This window comes from Pelobates fuscus, chromosome 4 (genome assembly GCF_036172605.1).
Source record: "Pelobates fuscus isolate aPelFus1 chromosome 4, aPelFus1.pri, whole genome shotgun sequence".
Lineage (NCBI taxonomy): Eukaryota > Metazoa > Chordata > Amphibia > Anura > Pelobatidae > Pelobates > Pelobates fuscus.
In genome coordinates, this window is record NC_086320.1 from 65,816,396 (window position 1) to 65,834,208 (window position 17,813).

The 17,813-nt window shown below is 40.3% G+C and overlaps 1 protein-coding gene across 3 annotated transcripts in view; it reads left to right on the top strand.

Moving 5' to 3' along the window:
- The window catches only part of PIP4P2 (phosphatidylinositol-4,5-bisphosphate 4-phosphatase 2), a 77,519-nt gene that overhangs the window by 36,797 nt on the left and 22,909 nt on the right, over positions 1 to 17,813 (top strand). For all 3 annotated transcript variants that reach the window (XM_063451264.1, XM_063451265.1, XM_063451263.1), the window contains exons 2-3: positions 14,662 to 14,810; positions 15,670 to 15,776. In XM_063451264.1, coding sequence (XP_063307334.1) covers positions 14,662 to 14,810; positions 15,670 to 15,776 — 256 coding nt within the window. The remainder of the gene's footprint in view (positions 1 to 14,661; positions 14,811 to 15,669; positions 15,777 to 17,813) is intronic.

Consider the following 17,813-nt stretch of genomic DNA (forward strand, 5'->3'; position numbering starts at 1 on the left):
CCATGTTCTAGTGCCTATTTCTACATCTGCTACGTTTTGAAGTGTTATGTTGTCTACTAAGCACATGTCAATCCGTGAATATGCGTGGTGGACATGCGAGAAATATGTGTAATCCTTCCCACTTGGGAACAGATTTCGCCAAGTGTCATAAAGGTTGTGCGTGTGGAGGAGAGTGGACTGTTTGCGGCTCAGGGATGTGGCTTGGTGTGAAGGCTGCTTGTTGTGAATTCTTTGTATGTCTAGTTTGGGATCTAAAGTACAATTAAAGTCCCCACAAATAATAGTATGGCCTTGCCTGAGTTTTTCTACTTTGTTGAGCGCTTTGTGCAGGAAGGGGGTTTGAGCTTCGTTGGGGGCATAGAGGGAGGCTATTGTCACCATGATCCCATTCATTGTACCTACTAAAATTAATAGTCTGCCTTGTGTATCCTGATATGATGTAGACTGCTGAAATACCCAGTCTTGGTGAAACAGTATAGAAACACCTCTAGATTTGTGGGGTGAGAGCGCATGGTATACTTGTGGGTAACAAGGAGGGCTGAATTTCGGAGGCTTTTTTATACAAAGGTGAGTTTCCTGAAGACAGACAATGGCTGCTTTGGAGTTGTGTATTTCTCTCATTGCCGAGTGTCTTTTGAAAGGGCTATTCAAGCCATTGACATTCATAGAGAGACATTTGAATTGGTGTGCCATTAGTCGGGAGATGGGAGGTCGATGCCTAGGGGTGGTAGTTGTGCGACTTGTGGTGCTGTGTTTTGGGTCCAGCGTAGGCTGTGGGGTGGAATGAAACCTTGGTGGTATCGAGTGTATGTGGTGCGCCAAAAACCAATTGGTGTGTGACTACCAGGGTGGTAAGTCGAGTGCAGGCTGTGGGGGGTAAAGAGGAGGGAATAACATAGGGAAACATAAACAAAAACATACATTATACAAATAAAGAATAAACCAAACTCTCTTCTAAGAGAGTATACCCATGGATGGGCTGGAAACTTAACTTGTGTAGTTCCAGTAGCCATCCGTTCGTGGGAACGTGTGGGGTAGGCTCGTTCCAGAGCCAGAAATGTGATGGAGGCTGAGAATTCAGCACATATGTATATGTAAGGAGGTAGTAGGTCAGTATTACATTGCCTTGTAAGTCGGCATCAGGACATTAGGAGGACTATCTTGATCACCTCTTTTAGTATATGAAAGAGTGTTGGGGCGTAACTGTGTCTACTATTGGGGAATAATCATGTAACATTTCAACATAGATGTTTATTTATTTATCTACTTATATATATATTTATTTATTGGTATTTTTTTTTTTTTTTTTTTTTTGTTTTGTTTGTTTTTTTTTTTTTTTTTTGTTTTTTTTTTTTTGTTTTTTTTTTGTTTTTTTCGAAAAAACTGAGGATTAGCCGGGCCTCTCCCGCCATATTGCATACCATGACCTATGGGGTTGTAAGCATCAGTACTTCTGTGTGTACTGTGTTTGGCCTAGTCATTGAACTTAGGAGTTCCTTCATTTGCTTGTTTGTCACCCTCCGTTGGGTGTAATAGAGTTAAGGGCGTGCTTTCATTAATCATTTTTCTATTTTCTACTGGTTCCCCTGGAGCAGCAATTGAAACATTGGTATGGCCCTGAGTTGTGGGGGTCATTAAGATATAGTCTGATATCGGTGTTACCGTCGTAACATACTTCAGGGTGCTTTACAAAAAAGTTGGGGGGGAGGTGTGACACTTCGGTGTCACGCTTTGTGTTTTAGACCTGTGGTAGCAGTTCTAGTCGTATCATATAACAGCTCCTAAGGTCGTGGCTTAGATCTTTTCGTATGAAAGGGCCCAGGTCAGGCAGTATCAGGTTTTGTCCTATTGAGCTCTCTGTGGATAGTATGGGAGCGCCGGACTCTATGTGTCACTTACTGAAGGGGACGGGTTATGGTCATGTACCTGACATTTTGCCCCTTGATATAATTTTGGGGTCCATAGGGTGTGTGGCTTAGTGGAGTGAGAGTGTTTCCACCTCTAGGGGTTTTAGGCCCCGAGAAACCTTTTTGGGGCGCATTGTTAGGGTGGGTGGATGGATCGGTACCGGCTACCAGGTGTCGCTGTGGTACCATACATGCATGGATTTATATATTAGTGCGGGGGGCGGAGTGACACTCCATGGACTTACATTTCATATATACAGCATGGAATACGTTTACTCATTTATTACCCATAGTGTTATACGTATCTGCAGGGTTCAGCCTTACAGTAGTGGAGCCTATTGCCGGTAATGGCCCAGTGAGCGTTAGATAGATTTAACGATTGCGCCCAAGCACGTATAGTTGCATGCTAAAGGGCAGGTACAGTAAGTAGTGATCGGGGATTCCGTGGGGTGATCGTGTGATCCATACGTGTCATATCGTGTGCATACTGTTTGGGCGATGGTGTGAGCGCAGATATGAGCATTCCTTGGGCATTAAGTTCCCCCTTAGTATAGCTGCGGGCGGGCGGGGGTGATAGGTTTGTGTCGACTTTTAAGTACTATCACCCTTTCCCTACGTTATTGTTGTGGTTATGGTTGTGGGAGGGGGTAGCCTAACATCAATATTTAACATATAGTAACGCATTATTAAAAATTTTAGATACTTATGCCATCATAGTAGACCGCCATTAAACATCGTGTGGTGACAGTCCTTAAATCAGTCTCTTTGTCCTGGTGCCTCATAGTGGGTTAGTGTTGGTGTTGTCCCACCATCTTCCAGTCCGGTTGAAATCGTTGTGGAGATGGTTCAGTCGTTTTCGCCGGGCTTTGTGGGTCCCAGAGGCCCCAGCCTTTCAGAACGGACAATCCCTGGTCCGGGTCTGTCATGACATGTTGCTTGCCGTTGCGCCATACTAGGAGTTTCGTGGGGAAACCCCACTTGTATGCCACTTTGTGATTCCGCAGCGTTTTAGTAATCGTGACAAAGTCTCTTCTACGGGCCATAGTTAGGGCTGAGAGGTCCGCATATAGTTGAATGCCTTCGTAAGGCGGAGGTAAGCTTTTCTGTGTTCTCGTCGCTTGGAGGAGGGCCTCTTTGGATTTGTAGTGGTGGAACCGGGCGATTACGTCTCGTGGAGTATCCGCCGTGAGGCGGGAAGGCCTTGGTAGACGGTGTATTCTGTCCAGTTCCCAGGCTGTGCCCGTGAGCGTCGGCACCATTTCTGCGCACATGGCGACGACATATTGGGTAAGTTGGTCTGTTGCGACAGATTCTGCTATTCCCCGAAATCTCACGTTGTTCCTTCTCGACCTATCCTCCATGTCTGCCAGTTTCTGCCATATTTTGGCGTTGTCAGCTTCTAGCGCATGGAGCTTATCTGCTGCTACGTTGTGGGCTGAGCAGAGTTCCTCGGTCTTTTGCTCCAGGTGATCCGTCCTGTCGCCAAGCTCCGCTATTTCCTGATGGATACCGGATATAATGGTGGTAAAATCTTCTCGGATGGTAGCTCTTAATTCTAGCAGCATGGATTTTAGGTAGAGCTTGGTGACCTGCCCTTCTAGATCAGGGCCTGGTGGTTGATCGGGGTTTGTAGCAGGCTCCTCAGATATAGTGGCGGGAGCTACTTCGGCGCCATCTTGGGACGGCTTGTGCTTATCTCTTTTCGGCGGTCGGGACGGGTCCGTTAGTTTTGTTTGCTTCGAGGGGGACATCGTTATGATGGTGTGATCGCCCACACTATTCTTCCTCCGGTAAGGGTCTTTTTTGGCTGTTTTTGTGCTTTTAGAGTAGCTTTATGGCTCGGTATGGAGAGGAGCTCTTACCCCATGCGACCGTCCTAGCCGGAAGTCAGACACGCCCCCCCATTAGTACAGTATATTAACGACACATTTGCCATGTTTTCCTTACTAGGGTTTGCTTTTTGCATCCTTAAACTTAATTATCACACAAACCATCAAATATATCTCATTCATGAGTTATGTCAGAACATTACTCAAGAAGACCAGGTCTTAACCCTTCCATTATTCTTGTCATTCTTTAGGGGCAGCATCCATGGCTTCATGCAGGTTTATACCCGTATACATCATTAAACTTTAGGTCACTGTAAGTCCTCAGCCTGTTCACCGTACATTCCACAACCAGTATAGGAACTCTGTCAAGCATTATCATATAACCTTGTGTATAAGTATGTATGTTGATTGTTGACTGTATTAACGACTTTACAGAATTTCTTCTTTTAGCCCTCTTTATTTTACAGGCCTACCAGTCTCGTCGGTTCCAGCACAGCTCAACCGACTTTTTCCATTCTGTATTACGCTTTTTCTATATTTCTCTCTATCACTTTATATGGCTTTTTTGCCCCTAACACAATATATATATATATATATATATATATATATATATATATATATATATATATATATCTTCCAATGGTACCCAGCACACACACTTTCAAAACTCAAAAAATGCCGGGTGCATTACAGCCATAGCCAAAAGACTTATAAATATAATGAAAAAAGGCTTGCACTCACGGTCTGTTGTTGTAGTAAAACAATTCTTCTTTATTCCAACATCTTAAAACATAGTTGCTGTCATCAACGTTTCAGCCACTGCTTGTGGCTTTCATCAGGATCAATTCAGCACAAAAAATACATTTCCAAATATATAGCTAAACAGACTAATAATTAAAAACACTCACCACCTGTGTTCCCGAGCGCCCGGCGTCTCTCCCGTGATTGTGCGCATGTGCGAACACGCCGAAACCGGAAATGGCGTGTTCGCGTCATCGTTCGTTGCCGGGGTTACCCGCAATGTTGACAAGCTTCCCGGCAATGGGATGACTCTACAAATCACCAGGGCGCTTACACAGTGATCAAACCCATAGACTAAAAGACCTCACTATATACATATTAATCTACAGTTATAACAGCATATTGATACAGGGAGAAAAGAGATAAGGTACTATGATCTCGGCTGAAATTCTCAACGATATAATGAAACCAACACAGGTATCACATACAATATCTAATAAAGAATAATAAAACCAATTGGCGAAAAAATTATTGAATTATTAGTCTGTTTAGCTATATTAAGCAAACATTTGGAAATGTATTTTTTGTGCTGAATTGATCCTGATGAAAGCCACAAGCAGTGGCTGAAACGTTGATGACAGCAACTATGTTTTAAGATGTTGGAATAAAGAATTGTTTTACTACAATAACAGACCGTGAGTGCAAGCCTTTTTTCATAATAATTTATTTCTATATATATATATATATATATATATATATATATATATATATATATATATATATATAAATGTTTTTTTTTTTTTTTTTTTGCTGGCTGCTCTGAGTCTCAGACTCGGTGATTGATGCAGCAGTAAAAACTAACAGTATTGGGGCGGAGCCAAGCAGCGCACAGGAGCGGTCGCCATTTCCTACAGCTCCTGTGTGCACCATTCGACAGAGCCAAATATCGCCGACATCCCACTAGCCCACGACCTACCTGACACCAGCGCTGCATTCAGGGCACTGTCCGGAAGCGGCCGATACCTTTCTTTTTGACACCGGGCAAGAAAAAACGCAACCGGGGCTTTGGGGCCTACCGCGCGGCCTGCAGGACGCACGCAACCGCAGGGGAACAATATCTCTGGGGGGACCCGGACCTGATAGACCCGCTGCCACCCTACCAAACGAACAGAGAAATGGGGAGAAAATCCCCAAAACCACCCGCGACCGCTGCAAAAAGCGCGACATAGACCAGATGTGGACAGCCTCAACGCCATCACGAGACTCACGGGAGCCCTCTCCCATGAGAGACCCGACACCCCAACAGTCTGAAAGTGAGTACTTACCCCAGAGCCCACACCAGGCCACCCATGAAACAGCCAGCACACCAGGACTCATGACCCCTGCCACAAAACAGGACATACAGGAGATGCTTATAACCCTCCAGTCTAACCTCAAGAAAATGTGGGAAGCTGATCTAGCAACATTATCCACTGAGGTACAAGCTGTCACAGTGTGCACCCAAGCCACAGAAGCGGAGGTACTAACCCTGAAACAGGAATTCCAGACACTAAGCGACAAAGTACACCAGATACAAAAGGCCCAACTTGACACCAACAGACAAGTGAGCACTCTAGATGACAGAGGCAGAAGAAAAAATATAAAGATAAGGGGAGTCCCAGAAACCATCCCTCTGGAGGAACTGCCACACTACGTGAGACGACTGGTGGCATCCCTTCTGCCTGCGAAACAAGCTACCATATATACTCGAGTATAAGCCGACCCGAATATAAGCCGAGGCCCCTAATTTTACCCAAAAAACTGGGAAAACTTATTGACTCGAGTATAAGACTAGGGTGGGAAATGCAGCAGCTACTGGTAAATTTCTAAATAAAATTAGATCCTAAAAAAATTATACTAATTGAATATTTATTTTCACTGTGTGTATATAATGAATGCAGTGTGTGTATGTGAGTGCAGTGTGTGTGTATGTGAGTGCAGTGTGTGTTTGTGTATGTTGGGCATTTTTATTATTTTTTTAATTATTTAAAAAAAATTAATATTATTATTATTTTTTTTTTAATATATATTATTTTATTATTATAATTTTTTATTTTTTTCGTCCCCCCTCCCTGCTTGATACATGGCAGGGAGGGGGGCTCTCACTCCCTGGTGGTCCAGTGGCATTGGCAGTTCAGTGGGGGGAGGAGGGGGGCTGGCAGGAAGCACTTACCTCTCCTGCAGCTCCTGTCAGCTCCCTTCTCCTCCGCGCCGTTCTGTGCAGCTCCTCTGTCAGCTCCCAGTGTAAGTCTCGCGAGAGCCGCACTATGACCTATGACCTAAGAACTATGAACTATGGCTCTCGCTAGACTTACACTGGGAGCTGACCGAGGTGCTGAATGGACCGGCGAGGAGGAGAAGGGAGCTGACAGGAGCTTCAGGAGAGGTGGTAAGTGCTTCCTGCCAGCCCCCAGTCTGTATTATGGCAATGTAAATTGCCATAATACAGACACTGACTCGAGTATAAGCCGAGTTGGGGTTTTTCAGCACAAAAAATGTGCTGAAAAACTCTGCTTATACTCGAGTATATACGGTAAGTACTTTACGTTTGATGGGGTATATAGAATAGCCAAATCCCCCAGGGCCCCAGCCACAGCACCAAGAGACATAATCCTCAGATGCCAAACAGTAGCCGACAAACTAGGACTAACAGCAGCGTTAAAGGGGAAAACTCCGTACAACTTTGAAAACGGCCATATATCCTTTTTTCAGGATTTAAGCAGGGTCACCCTGCTGTGGCGGAAGAGAATGCAACCTCTCACAAGGACATTACAAGCGGAAAACCTAACCTATAGATGGGCAACCATTTTTAATTTTTTTTCAAATAAATTTGTACAGATAAATGCAAACAATCCATGTTATCATGGAAATGCTTTCTCTTGATTTTATTTTATTTTTTGGATTTACATTCCAAAACAAATGTTACGAAAATGTGATGGCCCAGTTTATATTTTGTGTCCACTGTTATTTGTTGGTATTTTATTGTGCATGTACTGGCTGTGCCAGATTATATATATATATATATATATATATATATATATATATATATATATATATATATATATATATATATAAACATAATAACACATAAGTAAACCTATGAGTAGCTATCGGGTTGCACGGAAAGCTCACATGTGACCATTGAATTCAGTTGTTGCTTTTGAAGGGGGCAGATTGATGCCTTGGGCTGTCTGAGTTAGAGGCATTTGCTGCATGTCCTCTTATTTTGGCTAATTAGATTTTGGCAGTTATTAGAAATTTAGTTCCACTCGGGATTCAAGGAAATTAAGAGACTCATTAACTAATGATATTCATTTCAATTTCCTGTCTTCTGAGAAGCCTGTGATAGCATGGTGCATTGTGACAAACAGAATCTGAAAAAACAAACGACTTTTTCTTTTTTACAGACTGCTTGATATATTTTAATAGTTTCTGCTTGAATTGAAAAAGTATTTTTTTTTTATGGTTTTTTTTTTTTTTTTTTTAAAAGGGAAATTGGTTTGTATGCTGGTATTATAATCCCCCTCTTCTACCTCCCCCCCCCCTCCCCCCCGGTGCATGTGTTTGTTTATATAAACTCTAGTATCTCTAGTAGAAATATATGGAAAATAACTTGCACATATATATTATTATTTTACTCTCAACTGAGATTGGAAGATTGACAGATCACTATGTAAAAATAAAAACATTTAATGGCACCCTCCTAATACACCTTAAGGATTACTATATGTCACTTTTACTCTTACTCTTCTAATGCTTCTAAAACTGTATACTTCAGGTAGAACTGAAAGCATTGCTGTCAAACCATTAAAGATCAACAAGCCAGTGATTATCCTTGCCATCTTTAAAGGGACACGAAGTGCAGAAACCTCTACATCTCAACGCTCTGCTTTAGGTGCATAGACGCTGTCGTTTTACTTGGACAATGTAAGACATTCCATTTGAGAAAGACGATGGTTACATTTATTATAGAACACTTCTCTAGTAATTGTTTGTCGGACACTATACCTTCACAAATTAAAGGCCTTCACTTTCAGCGTCATCACACAGAATGATTACACCAGACACTGTTAATGTTTCCACATTAAGCCATAGTGGTTCTGGTGACTAAAGGGTTCCTTTAACACTGCACACCATCAGTGATACCCACTAAAATATCCATTGTTGGGAATTCAAAGTGGGGAATTTTAGGTTACAAGATTTGAATTTGAAAAATTCTCCAATTTCAGCTGTTGTCAACAAAGATTGAAAATTCCGTTTGAGTTCCATGGCTAACATGATCCACAACGTTTCTTTTGACATATCTCTTAATCCTGCTGAATGGGACATGAAAAGTACTTTTTGAAGAATCTATATGCTGTAGGAACAAAACGAATTATGTCATTTTAGAGGAATCTTAAATTAATGAATTGCCTTAATTGGTTACCCTCCTGCAGCCTATGTATGCGATGCAATATAGCAGAAAAGTTTTCGTGTTCTCTCCCAATGGTATGTAATGCTACTCAAGAGTTTATTTACAAATGTGAATTTCAAATTTATGGTCAAAATAGAATAACTATTTCGACTGGTTTGGTTACTGTGGCCTTAAAGGATCACTATAGTGTCAGGAAAACAGACTTGTTTTCCTGACCCTATATAACCCTTAGGTCCCCCTCCCGCTGAGCTGAAGGGGTAAAAACCCCTTCAGCCACTTACCTTTATCCAGCGCCGGGCTCCTTCGCGCTGCTGACCTCTCCTCCCCCGGCGACGTCAGCTCCCGAGTGAAGCGCGTCAAGAGCCGCGCACGCATTCAACCAGTCCATAGGAAAGCATTTCTTAATGCTTTCCTATGGACGTTCTGCACGTTGAATGCAAAGACAGTCACTAGAGGCCGGATTAACCCTCCAATGTAAACAGCAGTTTCTCTGAAATTTCCACTGGTTTGGTTACTGTTTGTTTATTTATTGAAATTGTTCTGTTAGCCCTAGATATAACAGAAAAACTATCCTTAACAAAGCTGCAACACTTCATCAATATGTTTGTATGATTGCTGGAAGAGCATTCTTTTTTTTTTTTTTATATTATTATTCCTTAAACTGTAATCTTTCCCAGATGCTGACATGTAAGACTGACAGTCATGTAACAGTGAATTGAAACCTTAAATGTTGACTTCAACAAAAACATTTGTTGCATAGAACTCTGATGTATTTACCTAGAGTAAATGTTAAATTTTTACCGTCACCATATTTAAAACCTGTCCACTTTTGTTGTATGACTATGTTTAAAGACTGATCACATCCAACCACAATCCTTGTCCCTGGCATTACGTTATTCTAATTACCTCTTGTTGGTGTATTTTCTGACCTTATCATCTCTCCCATCACTCTAGCTTTCCCAACATGTTGCATCTCTTCATACGTTTTCCAAGGAGCACTGCAAGCACCATAACTACTACAGTGCACTATAGTTGTTATGGTGCCAGGAGTGCCCTTACATCCTCCTCCTTGTAGGTAGTCAAACCATTTTATGATCCCATAAACTGCCTCCAAGACTTCAGACAGAGTGCCAGAATATCATGCTCTGTTAATACTGGCAGTGCAGGGTTTAGCTCATTGGCTGAGAGTAATCAGCTAACCCTGCACTGCAGAGCAGATGGACCTGCGTATGAGGTTCTGGTTCTCTTTCTAATGTAGTGTAAGCAGGGAGTGACACTTGGGGAGTCAGGGGGGTAAGAAGTTCTAAAACTCACAGTGCACTGTAGTGGTTATGGTGGGTGATGTGTTTCTTTAACCCACTATTTACAAACCTCCAAATAATTTTTTTTGCATTTTACCTTTTTGTTTGAGTTGTGTTGAAAGTTTGGAACATTTGTTACTCTCAAAGACTGCATAGACCCTCTCTAAAATGCAAAAATGAGTAATGGTAGAGTAGAGTAGCCCCTCTTACAAATTGGTTTTGTCACACGCTGTGAAATCTTCATCTATTTAGCACGTAAGCAAAATGACTACTGTTTACTAATCACGTAATTTTTTTTTTTTTTTTAACTGTATGACAGCAGTGTTTCAAACATGAGCTGGAATTTTGCTTATTCTGCTAACTTGTAACTTTTTTCTGTATTTGTTTTGCTATTTTGTCATTGCCTGCTGCTTTCAATTAGAGAATAAAGTATTGCAGCAGGATCTCAAAAAGCAAACCGACCACATTATGTTTTGCGTTTTACGTTTGCTTCTTGGAGTGTGAAGGTTTGTATTATCTCTTTACCTTTACTTTCTCAGTGGTCTAATCAACAACTTAATCAATTTTGTTGATATTTTGTTTCTTGGTCTTGTCCATTTTCCTTCTGATTGATTGTTGCAATATCTTCTAAGGCAGGGTTAGCCAACCTACAGTACTCCAAATGTTGAGGACTCCAATTTTCCCGATGCTTTGCCAGAATCATGGCTGTAAGAGCATAATGGAAGATGTAGACCACAACATCTGGAGTGCTGAAGGTTTATTCCCTTGCCTGGAGAGAACCAGATGATTACCTTATACTTCTGAAGTTTGTGCAAGATGTGCTGTAACCTCTTTGGAACATTTAGCAATGGTTTCCTTTCTTGACCATATTTGCAAGTTTTTTGTGATTTCTGTCTTCCATTAATAAAATGCCAGGTACCACATAAATACGCCTGGGCTAGTTACTGATTTAATATTTAAATGCTATGAGAACAATGTATTTGGGCTTTATTTTACATTATTCTGATTTCTTAATTTAATTGTTTAAATTTAGGTGAGGAGACCAGACCAAGGAAGAAATGTATGTCCTAAGTTCTATAATTACCCACCTTAAAATAGGATTGTGATTTCCCTCACCCACCACCAAATAGTGTATTAAAGTAGTTTGCAGTATTCTTATTTATGTAATTTTATTTTACGTAATGTGCATATGCTAGCATTTCTCTCCCATAAAACACAGAAAAATTCCAAATATACATTTTAGCCTCTCCAAGAGTTCATGGCTGTGCTGCTTCAGACTTGTATGTCACAGTATGCCAAAATGATTTCTACAGATTATTGCCTAAATCCTCGATGTCTGGTTTTAGCCCCTCGCTGATGATAATATCTTGTGAATCCGTGTCAATCCAATGGACAGTCAGCCGTGTGATTCTAAGTCTCTAACATTTTGTTGAGCACAAATGTTGACACGCAAAAAATAAGTTGACGGAGACAAATTATCTTAGGGCTTTTAAACCTATCTAGAACTGGCTTCATTGTATTGTCCAGCTCTAGTCCAATTTTTTTGAGTTGGTATAACAGGTCCATATGTTAGGACAATTAACCAGTAAATCACCAATGATGACATCTTTCATTCTTACAACCTGATCACTCTAGAACAGTGGTTCCCAAACTAGTCTAGGATGTATGCATTTCCTTTTACTATTCTGCCCGGTAGAGATGCTGAGAACCTGGACTGTTGCTAGGTCACGAGAACGTGTTTGGGAACTACTGCTCTAGACCTTATTCCAACACCAACTGTCTTCCTTAATTAACTTTAGAATAGCTCTCTATAGAGTTGTTTTTGGAGGATTATTAGCGCATATATTGCTAGTCCAGAATGGCATTAATACTCCCTGGAAAAACTATGCCCAAATAATGGCTGATTCATAGAACTTTGTGTGAGCTATTAGCCATAGATTTATAACTATGAGTAATAACTTGCTAGGCTATCCTACATTTTACCTGCCAGCTGCTGCACCATCAGGGTACAACAGATGACTACTCCAAATCACGGTCCCAAAGAGAAAATGCAAACCCCTGAGGGAGGAAAGTGTTATACTGTCAAGTCATTCTCTTCTTAACCCCTTGTGTGACATGTCATGATTCCCTTTTATTCCAGAAGTTTGGTCCTTAAGAGGTTAAAGGGACACTATAGTCCACAAAACAACTTTAGCTTATTGAAGAAATTTTGGTGTATAAATAATTTCCTTGTAGTATCACTGCTCAATTCTCTGCCATTTAGGAGGTAAGTCACTTTGTTTGTGCACCTTAGAAACACCTCTCTGCATGTGACTTGCACAGCCTGTAAAGAGCTTCCTGTAAAGAGTCAGCTAATTTTAATACTTCCTTCTTTGCGAATTCCATTTAATTTAAAATGCATTATCCCCTGCACTGTTGATAGCTTGCTAGACCCCACAGAAGCCTGCTGTGTATGAATAAAGTTCACTTTAGAGATCAGGCAATAAGAACTTTTAAAGTAAGTTACATCTAATTGAAGGTGAAACCATTTTTTTCCCCATGCATGGTGTGTGTCGCGGCCAGGGGAGGTGTGACTAGGGCTGCATGGACAAACAAAAGGGATTTTACTCTTAAATTGCAGAGAATTAAGCAGTGAGACTGCAGAGACATGATCTATACATTAAAACTGCTTCATTACGCTAAAGTTGTTTTGGCGACTATAGTGTCCCTTTAATGCCAATTTGTCATATAACATAGTTGTTATATCTGTTATCTTGTCCACTAGAGCACCCTTATTCCCCTTTCCTTATTGGTAGGGGATAACTCTGTTTCCATACATTTACACATTAAAAAAAAAACCCAAAAAAACATTTGTGTGCATTTTTAATGTCATCCAGTTGCATACTGGGAAAATCTGTTACTATTGGAATATTTTTATGTATAAATCTTGTAATGTAATACATTATTTTTTATTTTCTCCTGTGCTAGCAGAGTCGACCGATTTTTAATTTATCTTCTATTTTGTTAGTAGTCAAGAAAAGCAATGATCAGCTATTCCTGCTTTGAAAAAAGATGGATGGGGTTTTAACTTTCTCTATTGATTCTGTTGTTAGATTTGTATATTCCAATAACCCTTATTAAATATTTCCTGATAGTGAGCGGCATCAGCACATTTTGTTCTTGAGTCCATTCCTAATGTGAGCTAAAAGATACTGCAGTTGTTACCTGCTGCTTCATATTGAATCGAGCAGCAGTTCAACATTGCAGACATTTGTCAAATAAGTTTCCCACAATGCATAACGGGCAATGTAGAACACAGATTAGCGTTGAATAAAGTTAAAAACAGATGACTTGCTGACCAATGACTTGTTGGGTTCTGCCCACTTAGCCCTATGTACTCCATGTGACATCATGACCCGTCCAACACCATAACCCTGTAGATACACATATTGGGGAAACAACAACCACTTCAAAGTAATCGAATTCTATCCCAGATGCTGTTACCAAACGAGAGTCCTACAAGACTGGACAATATGCATCTGATGGACCCTTATAAAGCATATGTGAGAGGTAGATACCCAGAATATGGACATTGCACATTGCTTAATCGTACACTATAGGCACCAGACCTCGTCAGCTCGTTTTATTGGTCTGGGTGTAGTGTCCCAGGTCATTTAACCCTGCAGTAGTAATTATTGCAATCATTTCCTCCACCTCTAGTGGCTGTCTACTTTGGTCACCTGACGCTGGACATCCTCACGCTATGCATGAGGGCATACAGCATCACCTGAATCCCCACAGGAAAGCAATGTATAATCGATAGCTGTGCATGCACATTACGTGGCCCCACTGGCTTAAGTTGGCGGGGGAGGAGCAGAGGCAGCGCCTGACTCAGCGCACAGTGATCCTCTGCTGGAATCAGATAACTGACATAAGGTTTTTTTTAACCCCTTCTGCAGCACTTGTGGAGGTAGTGGGACTCGAGGGAGGTTGCACTATAGGGAGCTATAGTGCCAGGAAAACATTGTTTTCCTGGCACTATAGTTTCCCTTTAAGGCCCAACAACACTGTAGCAGTTATCAATAAAATAAATTAAACTACAGAAATAATGTTGACAGACATATGTTGATTTTTTTTTTCTTTTCTCTAACCCAAACATCTCATTAAACCATACCAGATTAGATGTATTTTTTTTTTGTGTAACAGAAACTGGGGAGGGGGAGGTGTGGTCACATCTATCTGTATTGATCTGCTCCCACTGGCACAGACATCTGGGGTGCCCAAGTTAATTATCACCAGCTTACATGTTTATGATGGTCGCTAATGAGCAGCACTTGATTAGCAATTGAATTTGTGACTTGCTGATAACATTCATTTTTTGTGTTGATGTTCTGCTTATGTTTATAGTAATTGTCGGAACCATGTTTATATGAAACATTGTTTCTGTGCAGCTGAATTACCGCCTCCATACACGGCTATTGCCAGCCCAGATGCCAGTGGAGTTCCTGTTATAAACTGCCGGGTGTGCCAGTCTCTTATTAATTTGGATGGCAAGCTGCATCAGCATGTTGTAAAGTGTACTGTCTGCAATGAGGCTACGGTAAGGGAAACTGCTTTGAGTAAACTGCTGATACTAGTGGGTGGATGGTGATGTTTTGTGAAAACAAGAGAATGTTAGATGGTTTCCAAAATTCTATAATCATTTTAGCATCTCTTTACAGTGTAAGGATCACGTCATGCTACTTTATGCAAGAGACACACACATAATCATGTTATCCAAATTTATTTTCTGAACTTTTCTGTGTGGGTTTTTTTTTTTTTTTTTTTAAACTCTCTCTCAAAAACTACTTCTGTAACTTAATTGAAGGTTTAAAAGTGATTTGGGCTACTTGTGAATTTCTAAATAGATTTATGTGCTTGGTCTATCTGCCCTAGGCCTGCCAGCAGTTGGAGGTAGTGATGGGTGGGTAGGTCAGTGTTCCAAATAACCTCACATTTTATTGTATTTTGAATTATTATTATAAGTGGGGCATGCCATTTGCCATGCATGCCACAATGACCGCCTGTCAGGAAGGGTGACCAATCAATGCAGCCTATACACTCAGGTCATGGTAATGTCCTGTACTTTACACTAACTGCAGTGTGGAGGTATTTAAACATGCACCTTCCAATACTCCAGACATCTGGTGAGCCACTCTTTCATATTGTTGAAAAGACTGTGTTAAAATCTGATTGTCTGCTATCAAAGTGATCGATGTGGTGTCCCTTTTTAGCCCAATCGGTGCCAGCAAACGTGTGTTGATTATTCTGATTGGTATCGAATCTGCTAATTGTGTAAATATTGGTACACTGAAATTGTAAATGCATTTTACTTATCACAACAAATATTTTGTCATCAAATTTATAATTTAAATTTTCATTTAAAGTGTTTTTTATATGTATATATCTTTCTATTTAAGCCAATCAAAACGCCTCCTTCAGGAAAGAAATATGTCCGGTGTCCATGTAACTGCCTTCTCATATGTAAAGATTCATCTCGGAGGATAGGATGTCCAAGACCTAACTGGTATGTTCCGAACTTCACATTAACAAATACACTGGTTGCATTCTATGGGGGGAATGATAAAGTGTAGATTTGTGGATTGTCTTTTAAAGGTATTTGGAGACCTCTTCTGACTTCCCGAACAGAAGGGAAAGCAGTGGTGACAGAGGGTACTTTTTGCTAATCTATCAGTGCTTCCCTCTGAAAAATCAATCCAGGGCAAGCAAGTCTGAAAATAAGGCCTAGCAGAAAAAATTAAATAAATCTAAGTTGAAATTTAAAGGGTCAGAAGAAGGCTGACGGGGTTCATTTGCCTTCTGGACCATGTCTAACAGCATATACCTGTTGTTGTTATTATTATTATTATTATTATTACCATTTATATAGCGCCAACAGATTCCATAGCGCTTTACAATATTATGAGAGGGGGGACAATTAAACAGGACAACTACAAGAAAACTTACAGGAATGATAGGTTTAAAGAGGACCCTGATCAAACGAGCTCACAGTCTATAGGAGGTGGGGTATAAAACAGATTAGGACAGGAAATAGGATTCAAGTTGTGGATGGCTTACTCACAACACTGTTCATCTGGTGATCAAATTGCACTGGGCTGTTCTTTGGAATACACTGCAGGACTGAAATGTCAGGCAAGAGTTCTGCAAAGACTTTTTCAGTCCAGTATCTTATGCGTTACTGGTTAGGCCTGTGGTACTTGGTCTGGTGGCTAGTGATCTTTATCATTTGTACTTGCCCTCAAGGCCAAATGTTGTCAGCATTTTCCTGCAGTGGGGTAGGGGGTGGGCTGATTGTATGAGAAAGACTAAACAATGTGGTTTGTAAACTGTGAGATTTTAGGATCACTTTAAATTCTTTATAACACGGTTAAGATTAAACAAACTATAATCCACAGATTGTGTGAGACATGTTCTCATTTGCATAGACATGTATTTAATCTATAAACTGTACTGACAACATTACCAAAATGTTATTTAAAAAAAATATATATATTTTTTTTAATACAATATATTCAGCAGAAATGTACTTCCTTCACACACAGCATGGAGTCTAAGAGTACAGAGATTGGTTATGCAATTAGCTGCTTCCACCATGTGACACAATAGCCATATTCTAATTCTGTATGGTCTATGCTAGGAATAATGAAATGCTTCCACATCCTTTTTAGAACCTTGCATGGCTTTGTACTCCATGTAAGTGGACTGACTGCTATGCCAGTGATATAGCTGTAATGTTCAAGAAAGTAAAAATTATGCACAGTTTAATAACATTTTATGTGTAGATTTACTAGCAAATTGGCTAACAGAAAACCGAGATTGAGTTTAATTGGTAGACCGTGCTTCTTCATGATATTACTGTTTATCAGAAAAAAAAACACCTCTTTTAAAAACACAATTTATAACTTGTGGCGCTTAATCTTTCCCCCTCCTTCACCCCCAATTATTGGCCTTATGCAGGTCTTATATTTAGCTTTTCTTTTTTTTTTTGTCAATTTATCAGATTCAGGGAAAAGCCTTTTTTTTTTTTTTTTAACATTTTATTTATTTTAATAATTCTCTCCTGCCTAGTTTTCTATTACAGTCTCTTCATTATAAATAATGCTGACCCAGTTGGTGTAGAACAAGCATTTAATTAATCCCAGTTTACATATAACAGAATTTAATGTTACGTTATGCAAGAAGGAGAAATTCCAAACGGTCATATTAATACATAAATTTTAGACCGCCTTTGAGAGGCCAAACCCAAGCAGAAATGTGAATTCCTAAAAGCTCATAACTGCGTACTGCATGGATGTCTGTTGGGAGGCACAGAGATGGTGACTGTGGAATTGTAGCACGTATCAAGCTACAAATCCCAGCAGCTTTGCACAGATATTAGCTAGACTGAATTTAATTTGGTTGCGTAAGGGGCATATTGTGTCCCCCACAGTTGACCATTGCATTCCAAATTGTTATATGCTCTTTTTGTTTGTTCCTTTTTTTTCACTTCCCTAATTTGTGCCTTTTATCTTAAATTTGTGTCAAATAATATTTTTATTAGGTT